Source organism: Toxorhynchites rutilus, chromosome 3 (genome assembly GCF_029784135.1).
Source record: "Toxorhynchites rutilus septentrionalis strain SRP chromosome 3, ASM2978413v1, whole genome shotgun sequence".
Lineage (NCBI taxonomy): Eukaryota > Metazoa > Arthropoda > Insecta > Diptera > Culicidae > Toxorhynchites > Toxorhynchites rutilus.
In genome coordinates, this window is record NC_073746.1 from 48,202,928 (window position 1) to 48,217,463 (window position 14,536).

At 39.8% G+C, this 14,536-nt stretch overlaps 1 protein-coding gene and 1 long non-coding RNA gene across 4 annotated transcripts; both read left to right on the forward strand.

Moving 5' to 3' along the window:
• Positions 1–28: 28 nt before the first annotated feature.
• Positions 29–2,710, forward strand: LOC129776892 (uncharacterized). 2 transcript variants are annotated; one of them, XM_055782816.1, is made up of 4 exons: positions 29–161; positions 390–931; positions 993–1,393; positions 2,227–2,710. In XM_055782816.1, exons 2-4 carry the CDS (start codon positions 722–724, stop codon positions 2,471–2,473), a joined length of 858 nt encoding a protein of 285 aa, XP_055638791.1. In that variant the 5' UTR covers positions 29–161; positions 390–721; the 3' UTR covers positions 2,474–2,710. The 2 variants fall into 2 exon arrangements, with proteins under 2 accessions (XP_055638791.1, XP_055638792.1); XM_055782817.1 differs by lacking the exon at positions 29–161 and having other exon boundaries at positions 382–931.
• A 3,861-nt stretch (positions 2,711–6,571) lies between these two features.
• LOC129778719 (uncharacterized) lies at positions 6,572–9,263 on the forward strand. 2 transcript variants are annotated; one of them, XR_008743486.1, is made up of 5 exons: positions 6,572–6,701; positions 6,762–7,194; positions 7,266–7,798; positions 7,855–8,354; positions 8,427–9,263. It is a non-coding gene; the product is annotated as an uncharacterized LOC129778719 (long non-coding RNA). The 2 variants fall into 2 exon arrangements; XR_008743485.1 differs by having other exon boundaries at positions 7,855–9,263.
• Positions 9,264–14,536: the final 5,273 nt, after the last annotated feature.

Sequence of the window (14,536 nt, forward strand, 5' to 3'; positions counted from 1 at the left end):
TACTTGTTGGTGTGGAATCGTCTACAAGTCTATTAAATGAAGACAGTCTATAATAAACGATACTTTATTCTGGAAGCGCATCAATCTATGTGATTTTTTTTTCTCAGACGAGTGTACATGAGTTGCAGTTCGTCAAGGCGGTCATCATTATTGTTAATCAGGTTTGTAAAAGCAAGTGCTTTAATCCGAGCGCTTGCAATCAGTTCAATTCGCATCATTTCCCAGGATTGATTTACAGTGTTCATATCCAATGATGTGTGAGTCACGATTCACATGCTGAAACCGTCTACATTTTTTCCGATTCATTAGTATTCAAATATCTTGTTATAGTAAACATTTTCATTGATGTTTTTATTGATAAAAAAGATTTGGTTTTCTGTATACGGCAGGGTAAAAATACGCAGCGATATCCAGAAACTAATTAGAGAAACAAGTATCAGCTTTAAAGAATATTGAAATTTGAGACATTATCGATAACAGCAAAGACTGACACTAGCTTGGAGAGAAAACTACTATCAATCCGCTCAAACCACGTGATGCAGTATTATAGCAACTGATCCCATGCGTTCGCTCTGTTTGAACTACTCTCTGGCCGTGGGATGGTTGTATGACTATAGTAGTGAGCATTTTTATCCGTTTCTTTTACGATGACGCACTCATCGCAGCTTCGCCTGCAAACTCTCTGCCATAAGCCAATCAGTTGTCTGCTTTACACGCCACAATGAGCACCGCAGATTCATTGACTGTGATATCACCACAAGATTGGCCTGTATTACGCGATTTGTTTACGGACAATTGGCCAACGCACCTAGTAGCTTATCACACGGTGAATAACTTTATTCAGTGGTATCAGAAGGATCCTGAAATTAAGAATCTCAAGTTCTACAGTCTGAACAACAGCTGGCGTAAGGACGGAACCTATGTGATAGTGGTAAGTGCTGAAATATAGACCAATGATGGATGATTATGAGATCCGTGTTTTTCAATTGTAGGATCGTTATCAGTTGTTTCTTTACACGCTCGCTGTCGGCAGTGATGTATTGGAACGGGCATTGCACTTGCTTGATTGGAGCCAAGGGTTCAAAGTGAGTTCTTTCCTCGCGAGACATCGCAATGCAGTGGTGAATGTTGTCGATGCGAAAGGACTGCGGAAGGAGTACGACAGTTGCACTTATCTGTATTACATGCCCAAAGAAGAATCAGCAAAGCTGACAGTTAACCTACCCGAAGGTCTTCGGCTGAGCTCTTTAACGCCTGAGGATGCTGTCAAAGCTGACGCAGTATGGCCGAATAGACACGCAGGATCGTTGTTCTTACTGAAAAGGCTAGCTGCTTGGAACCCCAACGTGGGATTGTATAACACCCACGGCGAACTTGTTGCATGGTGTTTCAGGTAATTTAAAAGGTGTTACCGTGTTCGCTGCACGACTGCTTCATTTACTTCGATTCTTGTTTACGTATATTTTCGGCGTGTTCAAATTGGTTTTTATTGGTTAAGAGCATGAATTTTCTTTCCATGTATCGGCAAATTTAATGAGTGCAATCACTCTGAATGGGTGTCAGACCGCAATCTTGTTCCAGTGAGATACAAAAAATTCACAAGGGCAAGCAGAAATGATGGAGCAATCCATTTTGCTACGATTTGAACGCACGAGAATGTTCGCTGCATGAAGTTTATCTTTCGTGTCCGTTGATGAGCACTATTGTGCAATTCCAAATAAAATCGAACTAAAAATGCCGATTTCAAAAACCTGTATTTTTGATTCGAACGAAAGTTTGTATTCCGTTTGGGTTGGAGGAAATATGAGTTTTCCACAGCATTTGGGAATTTTTTGACTCAAGTGTAATCAATTTTAGTAAGAGAAATCTTTGATCCAAGATGGTAAAACTATTTTTGATGAATTTCTCCGAATCTTTGTATGTTAACAATCATTTTTAGCCACAAATTATGAATTCTGATGTAATTTAAAACAAAAAAGCTCTTGATCAATCTTCTTTTAACTGCAGTCGTTCTCGAGATATTTAAAAAAAATATTTCTATTTTATTGTCTTTTAATATTTTTGTCGTGTTACACCACTATGTTCATGGAATTTTATGAATTTTCTTATAATTTTCAACAACTTTTCCAAACACATTATTATGGTAAAACTATATATTTAAGAGTTACGTTAAAAAACATAATCGCTACGTTTTGTATTAACCCACATGTGTACTTCTTGTTTCAGATTACAAGCAGGTCCGCTTGGTGTACTACAGGTAGACGAAAAACATTTCAAGAAAGGCTACGGAACGATCGTAACCATGGCAATGGCTAAGAAGCTGGCCGAGATGAATGAGGACTGTTTTGCCCTCGTTGGAAATGGCAATATTCCTTCGAAGCGAATGTTCGAAAAAATCGGATTCCGACACACCGATTTTGCTTACTGGCTACGGACGTATCCGGCAGTACCGTTCCATTGGAGTGATAATTAGAAGGGGAAGTTATAATCCTAGCTTAATGAGTCATACCGATACCAAATCATGAAATTGCCAAGTAATAACTGCAGCTGTTTGTGTTATCATTTTCAATCACATTAAGAATCGAAAGCTAATCAATTTCTTGGAACAAGATCTGGCGGTGCTCGAAGTGTTGCTTATCAGACTACTGATTTTGTTTAACACCATTTTAACCTCTAGATAAATAAAAATCAGCTCTTATAAATTAAAGAACCGACCAACGGCAACAGTAGATATCACTCGGAACTGAGTCCAATCAGTCGTGCAAATCACTCGCAAAATGTTGAAGGTTGTGCTTGTTAGCATCTTAGTTGCGGTAACCCTATTCGGTGTGATACACGCATCCGACTTGATTCTTGGAAACATTCAATCCGGTGATCGAATCCTCAAGTCTCAAGGATACGCGGCAGCAGGAATTGTCAATCGAAACGTGAGCACCATTGTGTCTCACAATGCAGTGTTGAACATAACAGCGATACGAGCGTATGACCGATCATTCAACAGAACTGGTCGCGCTTCGCTCGTTAGTGGAGGGATTGGTCATAGGAATGTATCAATATTACTGCAAGGAAGCCGTGTCGGAGTTGGATTTGATTACCTGGTAGAAATCTATGGTAGATAAATGGAAAATCATTACAGCGACCTATTGCAGATATGCTTTGCCAGTTATACCAGTCGTGGATTAGTGAATAAATCTGAAACAATTGTTATAAAGCAGGTGTGTTTTTCTCTCTCATATCATATCATATCATATGATATGATAATAATCTCATATCTCATATCAAAATGAATATTTCCCCCATCCTGTACCCCGAGGGACGTGAGATAACAAAGTCACTTGCTTCATTCTGGAAGTCACCTAGCTTTTGAACTCTTATTTCATATTCGAGTCGATCACAACGGAGACACGATTTCAGAAGAGGCCAATTGTTACAATGCCCCTTTGTGCAAAAAGGCGCTTCCCCCAACGCGGTTTTTCACAATGACAAGCCGCAGCGGGAGCTCGATAATAGGATGTGAATGAGAGAAACAAAACACAGCGGGCGGCTACAGTACAGTTCCAAAGCCGCTGTGTGTGGTTTATCCCATTCACTGGAAATGACTATGCTTTCGACATCCACTAAAATCGTTTGAGTGAATGAAGAGCCATTTTGTACCATAATTTGTGAAAGTTTCAGCAATGTTTCCCGATAATGGATTGTAAATTTCTCACGGAGATCGAGGTCGTGTCACAGACCAATGAACAGTCATTTTGCACCATTCGGTCGACAAAGGATGGATGATTCTGCAAATGCGGTTAAACTTATACTGGTTCATACGCAAACAGCATTTTTTATCAAAAAACGGAGGAAGTTTGAAAAATTTGCTGTCGCTATCTTGATCAACTCTTTTTCTTGTAGTGTAAACCAGCGTTGCCAACTATCCATATTTATCCGGAATCTTTCAAACTTTTGCGGAGTATCCAGACCTCTAGACTATTCTTTGTCTAGTCTAGACTTTCATGATTCGTTCAGTTTTCTCCAATAATATAACATTGGGCTCTAGTCTAGAAGACAAGACGAGAAGACGAACCGTCTAGTTCGTTTTGATGTGTTTGGTCACCTTGTTGATCTGAAGCATCGGTATACCTTTGTTCCACTCTCATCTTCAGAAATTGTTTCACGGCTTAACTAGAGATGCGTAAGCAATGTATATTTTCAACTATTTTCAACCATCAAATTTTATTCAGCAATTGAATTTTTTTAAAGATTTTCAAATGGGCATTTTCCAAACAATACAATCAAATGTAATCATTGAACTTCATAACCAGGGATGCGAGGTGATTGTTTCAAATATATCAAATATACAATCAAGAATAATTCATAACTTTCAATTTTCTGAGCAATTTTCGATAAAACAATGTTTTTCTACTGATTCATATATTTATGTGATGCGTGTCAATCATCGTACCAAGATGTTTCGAAGTTTATTGCTATGCATGTGAAAAAAAAACTATACAGGTAAACTTCGATATAACGTACATTTCACTTTCAAAATTGTACGTTGTATCGAATTGTACGTTATATCGAAGCATAATAAAGTACTCACAAACGTAGTCTATAATACTTTATTGAGTTGCTGTTTTAGTCAAGTTAATTAATAACTTCAATCAGAAGACGAAGCCAGCCTTTCTCATGATGTTTCCCTTCGTACTGTTGATTAAAGCTTGATTCATTTAGAATCTGGAATCACCAAACCAGCTGTATTTCGTGATTGATTGAAGGTACAAAACTTGTTTTAGCATCACAATACAGATAATTCATTGTTCTATCAGAAAAAAAATATTGAAAATTTTTTTCCTTAAACTTTGCGAAGGTGTACGTTATATCGAGGTAAAATGTACGTTATATCGAGTGACGTTATATCGAGGGTACGTTATAACGAGGGTACGTTATATCGAAGTTTGTAAGTCTTCGCTAGCTCAGAGGTAGACTTAACCTCAGGGTCGGCTCTTTACCAGGAAACAAAGCGGACTCACGATTCGATACGGCACGAAAGTAGAACCACTATGGAAGGATTCGTTGTGTAATAAGAACCGAAGGTAAGTTTAAATAAATAGATATATATTCTTTTTATTTCTTTTCAGGTTAGGGTGTTAGTAACGATGCGGCCGAACAGCAGGTGAACAGGTAAGATGGCGCATTGGAGGAGAGAGAGGTGGGTTGTAGTCTTTCTGGGTTTACTCACGCAAGGTGCCCGCAGACGGGAGTCGATCTCATCGGTTCCAGTACGGTCCCCGCCGTACTGTTTCCTCAAAAGCTTCCGATCGACTTACCCGAAAGCGTGTGGAGCAACGATGACTTTGGGGGCTCGCTGACCACCGGCACTCAGTTCGAGGTACCTCCACCGTCGGAATTTCACTGCGAGGAGGGTGGATGTCACTCGACGCGTACGATTCCCGGGAGCTGCGACCTTCCAGCCCCTATTTTCTCTCGCACTTTTGGTTCACTTTTCAAAGAAACTTGAACTTCTAATTTATCTGAATCACCAAACGATTCCTTCGACGGTCCGTGAGCTAAGAAAAGGTCGAGTCGTTCTCGCCTCCCTTCACAGCTTAAAATCCTTCTTCCTCCTGTTTCCTTCTCTCTCTCTCTCTCTCTCTCTCTCTCTCTCCTTTTCCTTTCCGCTATTTGCATTTGGTACCGGAAATCTTCCAACCGGTCTCGTTGTAGTTATTGTTTATTTTCACAGTTGATTTCAGGTGTTTTTTTGACAGCAGGCGTTGCCTCACAGGTAAGTATTCTTTGTGAATGGGATGAGTATTAGTGGGTTTTTTATCATACTTCTGGATTCCAATCTTATTAACGAATATATGGTTCTTTCTTGTTTCGGTTTTTTTTTCATTAAAACCGTAACAATTATCCCTCTCTTGGGAGAAAAAAAAATAACAAAATAGTAATAAACATTTCGTTTTTTTTTAATTATATTAAATATACGCATAATAACGTTTGCTTACAACTTTACAATTTTCATCAACATCTTAATTCCGAATCAATTCAACACTGTTCATCAGTTCTATATTTTCTGGAATTTATCAACTTCGAATAGTTTCATCCTAATTTTTATTCCTACTTCTATGCACGCATTCTTCAAAAACCTTTGGACCTAGAGCATTCCTTCTATTTTCATTCAAGCGTCTCTCATACTTGTTCTACCCAGATCTACCTTATATCATCCATTCTATTATATCCTATTCTAACTATCTAATCCTACAGATCCAAAACTTTATGTGGATAATTGATCTCTTCACAAAATCAATCGAGACCTTCTGAACTCTCTCGACTGTTTAGAGCCCCTTTCTTCACTTCATCAATTATTTCGCGAATCCAAGAGTGAATGCTAATATTCTTCTTCAAAACTTATGCTCTGATCTCAATTTTACTAGAAAATGAACGGAGTTTATGGTCCAGCCTAGGACTTAAACATCTAGGGGGATGCGAGATGGCATTGACCTTCCATCTCTATTGTGACAACCTTGAAGAACAATCGACATTCGATTGACGAAACGTCAATAAATCAAGCGTAACTATTTCTATTGTGCATGCGCACAGGCATGGAAATTTCTTTGGAGATTATTCTGGCAAGCTGGGTGTGAATTTCGTTACATTTCCAGTAAACACTGGGAAAATAGAATTATGACTATCATTATTCTAAGTGGAGAATGGTAAGGTACAACTCCAATGACTACTTGGCTACTATCTTACATCTTTTCGTTGCGGTTTAGATTCGGACAATTGTGAAAGAGAACCCGTTCATACAACCTTTGGTTGTTATCCCGGCTTCAGTAAGGCAGCAGGCCATATTCCCAATTTTTTCCCATTGAGGTCCACAAGCTCATATGACGAGGCACCCTTCTTGTGCACAATTCGTGCTGGAAGAAATTGTGGACCATATTTAGCATTGTATTGGTCCGCGGCGCTAGATAAGGCCATGTTGCGGCGATACACGAGCTGTCCAACATCGAAACTTTTACTGAAGTTCCGATGCCGTAGAGCGTATCGTTTTCTCCCTTCTTCGTGAGCAATTTTGAGGTTCTTCTGAACCACCTCACGAATTTTCCCGAACATCTGTTCTTGATGGGACAATCGATCTTCAGAGGCAAGTTCATTATCTCCCAGCCAGCTATGATCTCTACCGGTAGCAAGTAGCTCATAACCGTGAGTAACAAAATAAGGAGTCAACTTTGTCGCAGAATGAATTGAAGTATTCAAAACCGCTTCAATTTCAGACAGGCGAACGTCCCAAAGTCTCTGGTCCTCCTTGACGTAAGTACGGATGGCTGCATTGACTGTCCTATTCACCCGCTCGACAGGATTTGCCTGCGAGTGGTATTTGGAGTTAAGCCAATGTCGGATCTGATACTTGTCAAGTAGAGCTTTGAATTCTTTGGATAAGAAGCACGAAGCGTTATCGGTAATCACAACCTCGGGCGTTGAATTGCGGAAAAACCACTGACCTCGGAGCGTAGCCGAAAGCGACACACTATCGATTCGCCGGAAAGGACATAACATTACCCACTTGCTAAACAAGTCTACGACCGAAAGGATATATTGGTTTTGCTTCTTGCTCCGCGGCAGGGGGCCTATGAAGTCTAGAGCTATAATTTGCCATGGATGATCCGTCATTCGCTGTTCACCTAAGGGAGGAGCCATAGCTATATTTGGCGCTTTAGTTTCCTTGCAGATGGTGCATTTTTGAATATATTCACGTATATCCGCAACCAGATGATGCCAGAAGTATCGTTGACGAATTCTCGATAAGGTTTTGTCGATCCCTAAATGCATAGAATTGTCATGACATTCTTTCATAATTTCTAGACGTTCTCCCGGGGAAGGAACTAATTTCCAGTCGAAGCGGTTATCATGAGGTCCATTCCGCTCTGGAATATATTTGTACAAATTCCCATCGCGTATTTGAAAATCAACATAATCGTCAGGATTCTCAAGGACCTTATGCAAGAGTTCGTGATATTCAGGAGCAGAAAAATCAGAAGAGACTGTGGCCGCACTCCGGGATAACGCATCCGGAACGACGTTCTCTTTTCCCTTTCTGTGCACGAGGGTCAGATCATGCTGCTGAAGGGCTAAACACCAACGGCTGCACCTGGAAGCTGTTTTCCATTTGGCTGTTAAAATATGAGTTAGTGCTGAGGAATCTGTTATCACGAAGAAATGAGATCCTTCCACGTATCCGCGGAATGCTTCGATGGACAGGAGAACTGCCAATGCCTCTTTCTCGCAAGCGTGATAATTTTTCTGCGGTGTGGTCAGCTTGTGCGAGAAAAACTCTTTCGTGAAATCAGGACTCATCAAAATAGGTGCTGAAATTAGCCTTTCTTTTATATTAATGAAAGCTTCTTCGGCTAACTGATTCCATTTTAAAACCTTAGATTTAGTTTTTAACAGTTCTGTCAATGGAGATGTGATGCCACTGAAGTCGCATATGAATCGGCGATAATAGTTCGCCATGCCTAAAAATCGGCGCAACTTGGTAATCGTCGTTGGCCGCTCGTATTCGACAATTGCACGAATCTTCTCCGGGTTTGCTCGGAGCCCTTTTGTGGATAGTAGGTAACCTAAGAAGGAAAGCTCTTTCACGCAGAATTTGGATTTATCCAGGTTGATGGAGAGGTTGGCCTTACAAAGACGCCTAGCCACCTCCTTGAGTAAATTTATGTGTTGATCAAATGTTTCGGAAACAACCACCATGTCGTCCAAATACACGAAAACATGGGGTTCTAGTTCACCGTGTCCAAGAACCCTGTCCATCAAACGAGAGAGGGTGGCCGGACTGTTGACTAGTCCAAACGGAAGGCGTGTAAAATGGAACATTCCACGTCCTTGGATGCTGAATGCCGTATAGCGCCTGGAGTTTTTCTCTAACGGGATTTGAAGGAAAGCCTCGCTCAAATCTATAGTGCTGAGATAGTTCGCTTTAGGAAGTTGTCCCAATATGCGACCCGGATGCGGTAATGGGTACGCATCGCGAACCGTTCGTTCATTAATTTTCCGTGCATCTAGGCAAAGGCGAACCTTTCCTGAGGGTTTTATCACGGGAACCACGTTGGAAGACCAATCGGAGTGGGCTCTCTCAATTATTCCCCCTTTCAATAATCTATCTAATTCTGTCCCTACTTTTTGTTGTATTTTCGGAGACAAAGTGTACGGGTATTGTTTAACGGATGGTTTTCCTTTCCATTCATCGGCAATTTCGATACGGTGTTCTAACAAGGGAGTAATATTAAATTATAAATAATAATTTATATTATAAAATTATATAAATAAATATAATTATTTTTGTCAGCAACCTTAAACAACTGCTTGATGTGTTCTAAATTTTCTATTTCTTTACAGGACAATTTTATTTCATTTTCACTGGAGTTTTTCGATTCGGATTCAACCGTTGAACAACTTTGCACGGTAGGCTTGATATTATATTTCTGCCAAAAATCCATGCCTAAGATACAGTTGACCGACAAATGTTCGACTACCAGAGTGCGCACAATTTTGACGCGTCCATTAAAACTGAATGGGATGTCTAATTGACCGAGAATATCCAATTTCGTTCCATTAGCTGAACGAAGTAGAACCGGACGTCTTAAAGATTTTAGTTTAGGTGAGCGGAGTTTTTGAAATATATTTTCGCTAATCAGTGTAAGTTGGCTTCCGGAATCTAACAATCCCTTCGCCTCGAGCCCGTAGATCATAATATCGGCGTAGGGACGATTATCATTTACTTCAGAAATTGAAATTTTCAAAATATCAGGAGAAACAAAATGGTACATATCATTCGTCACTGGTTCCCAGAAACGAACATCGGTTGCGTTTGCAAGGATCGATTTTACGCCATTCAGTTGGACGATCGGCGATTTTCGATCGCCTGTAATGCGTTTTTTTGGCAATAAGGACAATTTTGCGTATCAAATCCTTTAAAACCACAAACCATGCATAGAAGGCCTCTATAGTTGCGGCACTGTTATAGGGCGTGGTTCGTTTCTCGGCAGTAAAGACACTCATAGCTTCGCGGAGGACAGTGAGAATCAATCAACATTGCTAGCGTTCGAGTTGGTTTCGATGGAACCTCTCTAGGGTTTTCCATTCTGAAATTATTATCGAATGAATTAAACTTTGTACCTTTTTTCTGGGTTTCATTATTCGTGAAGCTGCTTTCTTTTGATTTCGTGTTATTTGTTCTCGCTATCGGAACTTTTTGGGGAACTTTCGTAAAAGGATTTGGATGTTCGTGATTCGTCGGGGTAATTTCATCTACTGCGTTTGTTGTTTTTTCTGCACCAAATAACTTCGAGTATAGTGAAAAATTGGATGCATCGATAATATGGCCGGCATCCAAAAGTTCTGGAAGACTATGTATAGGCTTCCAAAGAAGTGCTTTCTTATAGTCTATTCGCATATTTCTCTTGAGGACGTCAAGCTTTTCGGCATCACTCATAGAAACTATCATCGAACGGAACATGCTTTCCACGTCGTAGTAAAATTCCTGGAATGATTCATTCCGTTGTTGTCTTCGTTGATATATGCGGGTTCGTACTAGTGAATCTAATTCGGGATGGGCAAAATTTTTGCGGAGCTCAGCGACTAAATGTGACCAACTCATTAACCGACCAGATGCCCTCATCGACATGTACCAATTAAGAGCTGGTCCTGTAAATAGGTGAAAAGCGGAATCGAATAATTCGGGATCAGATACGTGTTCGGCTAATGCCAATTGAGAGACAAGTACCAGGAATTCATTCAGTTTAAGACCTTGATCATTTCCCGCGTACTTTTCCAGTTTCCACTTAGAAACTGGTAATGATTTGTAATTATAGTGTCCTCGTGCAGGCATCGCAGTTGGATGTTGTGGGAGATTACATTGATTGTGTTCATAAGAGGAAGCCATACTATTGGATGGATTTGCGAATACTGTGGTAGAGAGCGGAAGAAAATTCGTGTGTGGCATATTACCATGCGGCAGCCAACCACTGGACTGAGCTGTTGAAAATACCGGAAACTGATTCCAGTTATTTCCTAGTGGAAATGTATGCGTGGGCTGGGCATACTGATGATTATTCAGTGAAGAGATAATTTGCTGAGTGGGGTATTGGTTTGATAATGGAACTATTTTAGAAATTGTTTGGTAAGTACTGGGAATGCAACTTGAAGTGTAGATTGTAGATACGCTAGTCGTCACTCCCGATTCACGAAATGGAGTTGCCAGTGAAGCGGAGGTCGAAAATCTCGGAATAGTTCCTGTGTATGTCGAAGAAATTGTCATGTTCGTTTTCGCAGCATTGTTTGTAAAAGATGTGATAGTCTGATTGTTGGTTTCTCGGAATTTTCTCAATATATATAACTCATTTTCAAGCGATAATAACGTTTCTTTCACACGGCTTGCATCTACTTCATTTGCGTCCAGCAAACCTAATCTGTTTAAGGAACCAATGAGATCTGTTTCATTTGATGAAAGAAAGCTATTCCCTGAACGATGAACGGTATTTGGTAAGTATTGTGACGTTTGCTCGTGTACACCCGCTTGCGGTGTGGAACTCATCGACAAAGAAACTGGCACATTACTACTCAGAGACGGCTGAGTTACTAGGATACGTTTTTCATAGAAAAATTTGTTCAAATATTGAGATATTTCATCCATCATTTTATTCAATTGAAAATTTTCGTGATGTTCGACGTAATTTTTCAGTAGCTTCATCCGGTTACCCAAGTGCAATAATGTAGGAGGAAAATCTTTCGTTGTTTGCTTCGCTAACTCGGAAAACTCATAAAATTTTATCTCACACGTTTTATACTCTTCTTCTGGATCGCGTTTCAAACTTTTTGGAATCACTGTGCTTTCTTCTTTCTCCTGCTTTAGCCTTTCTCTCAATAAACGTCTCTTTCTAGTCATAGATTGGTCGTCCAACACTACTATTTCCCTAATTTCCAACTCAAAATCAAGCTCATCTTCGTTGAGATGATTCACACGAATATCAAAAAACCGCTTTTCTAAATCACACATCTTCACTGTCTCTAAATATTCCTCTTCACACTATTTGCGTATTATATTATTTTTAACACTTTTTCTTGATCAATCCCTGCTGAAATTTACAAAAATTTATTCAATAAACAGTAAGCATGCAAATGAAACTTATTCTTAGAAAGTTGAACTGATGAAAAGGATGTATTTTATTATATTTGAAAGGGTTTGGGCGCCAAATTCGATATTTATACGAATTAATTGTTTGATTTTCCCGAAAACTGAAGTAAAACTTTACGCGATGACGCTTAAGCCAATCGTGAGTCTCCCCGAGCTGGTAGAATAAATATTCTGAATCAGAATGATTCAGGATATTTTTTTTTAACGTGGATCGCCAATTGTAAGTCTTCGCTAGCTCAGAGGTAGACTTAACCTCAGGGTCGGCTCTTTACCAGGAAACAAAGCGGACTCACGATTCGATACGGCACGAAAGTAGAACCACTGTGGAAGGATTCGTTGTGTAATAAGAACCGAAGGTAAGTTTAAATAAATAGATATATATTCTTTTTATTTCTTTTCAGGTTAGGGTGTTAGTAACGATGCGGCCGAACAGCAGGTGAACAGGTAAGATGGCGCATTGGAGGAGAGAGAGGTGGGTTGTAGTCTTTCTGGGTTTACTCACGCAAGGTGCCCGCAGACGGGAGTCGATCTCATCGGTTCCAGTACGGTCCCCGCCGTACTGTTTCCTCAAAAGCTTCCGATCGACTTACTCGAAAGCGTGTGGAGCAACGATGACTTTGGGGGCTCGTTGACCACCGACACTCAGTTCGAGGTACCTCCACCGTCGGAATTTCACTGCGAGGAGGGTGGATGTCACTCGACGCGTACGATTCCCGGGAGCTGCGACCTTCCAGCCCCTATTTTCTCTCGCACTTTTGGTTCACTTTTCAAAGAAACTTGAACTTCTAATTTATCTGAGTCACCAAACGATTCCTTCGACGGTCCGTGAGCTAAGAAAAGGTCGAGTCGTTCTCGCCTCCCTTCACAGCTCAAAATCCTTCTTCCTCCTGTTTCCTTCTCTCTCTCTCTCTCTCTCTCTCTCTCTCCTTTTCCTTTCCGCTATTTGCATTTGCATTTCCGCTATCTGGATTCCAATCTTATTAACGAATATATGGTTCTTTCTTGTTTCGGTTTTTTTTTCATTAAAACCGTAACAAGTTTCCCTGTATTACTTTATTGCATAGTCATTAAGGAAAATACATGCATATAGATTTAAAACTTTTTTTACAAATCGTTGACAAGGAGAATAAACATTGGCCCCAATAATTCCACAATAACGAAACGTCTAGGTGATGAAACCATACGTCGGAAGAAAAAATACCTATGAAACAGGAAGATATATGAAACTTATTCCTCTCTCTTATGATTTCAGGATTTTAGCAATGAGAAAAGTGTCTCGATTGAACAATTTAAGAATTTTTTTTTCTATGTTTGTTTTTTGGTCCTCAAAATGAAAACATATCTGCACATCTGACATCCCTGATCATATCGATAAAAAGTGACAGAAGTCTGTCCAGTCTTCCAAGTAAAACATATCAATGGAACTCGTGTACTGGAATAGGATATTTTGCTCAACTCGACAGTGACTGGAGCCGAGACTAGACGAATTGTTTGTCTCGCCATATAGAATAGGCCTTCTGGCTTCAACTTTCGTGAAAGTTACCCAGCAAACATTAAATCGTATAACAAGCGTATGTATAACATCATATGCCCTAAAATTTGGTTGGCATATAATGCGCCTAACTGGCATATGCATGCAAAAGTGGAGGCCATATACATACATGGCAAATGCTTACCGAATTTGTTTGGATGAATATGCAACTTTGACCGGATATAATAGCGATTATGTTGAAATTGAATTGCGATCTAATATGAATATATTCATGAATTGTCAAAGCACCAAATACGACTTTTGCCATACTCATATACGGTTTATTACAGACATAGAAAAAAAACCAATGGCGCAAAATATTTTCGTGAAATGTATATTATAACCTCACGAATCGCCATTTTTATATATGAGTATTTATGTTTGTAGAAATAATAATTGTTTGATTGTCTTGTGTTGGGAGTGGAATATGAATGTTTAAAATGGCACAGATTGATGTTTGGTGAAAACTGCTTCGATGTAGGTTCGAACTCCGGTCGTCTGGATTATCATCCACCTCTCGCGCGGCTATCTGAAATTTAATTCAACAGCGGTTCAAACTTTCGAGTGCATCAGCATTTCATTGACATTTCAATATGATGTAATATGTTCTTTATTAGGATCTAATATGATTTACTGTTTCATGATTTTCTTCAGCATGCAACACGATTTACTACAGCACTGAATCAATTTAAATTATACGCTTATACGACATACAAACTGCATCAGAGTAATATATGACGTATTGTATGACGTCGCCCCACTGTGCACTCGGTTCGCCAGACTTCAAATGGAAACATGCACGGTGGAAATAAATTTCA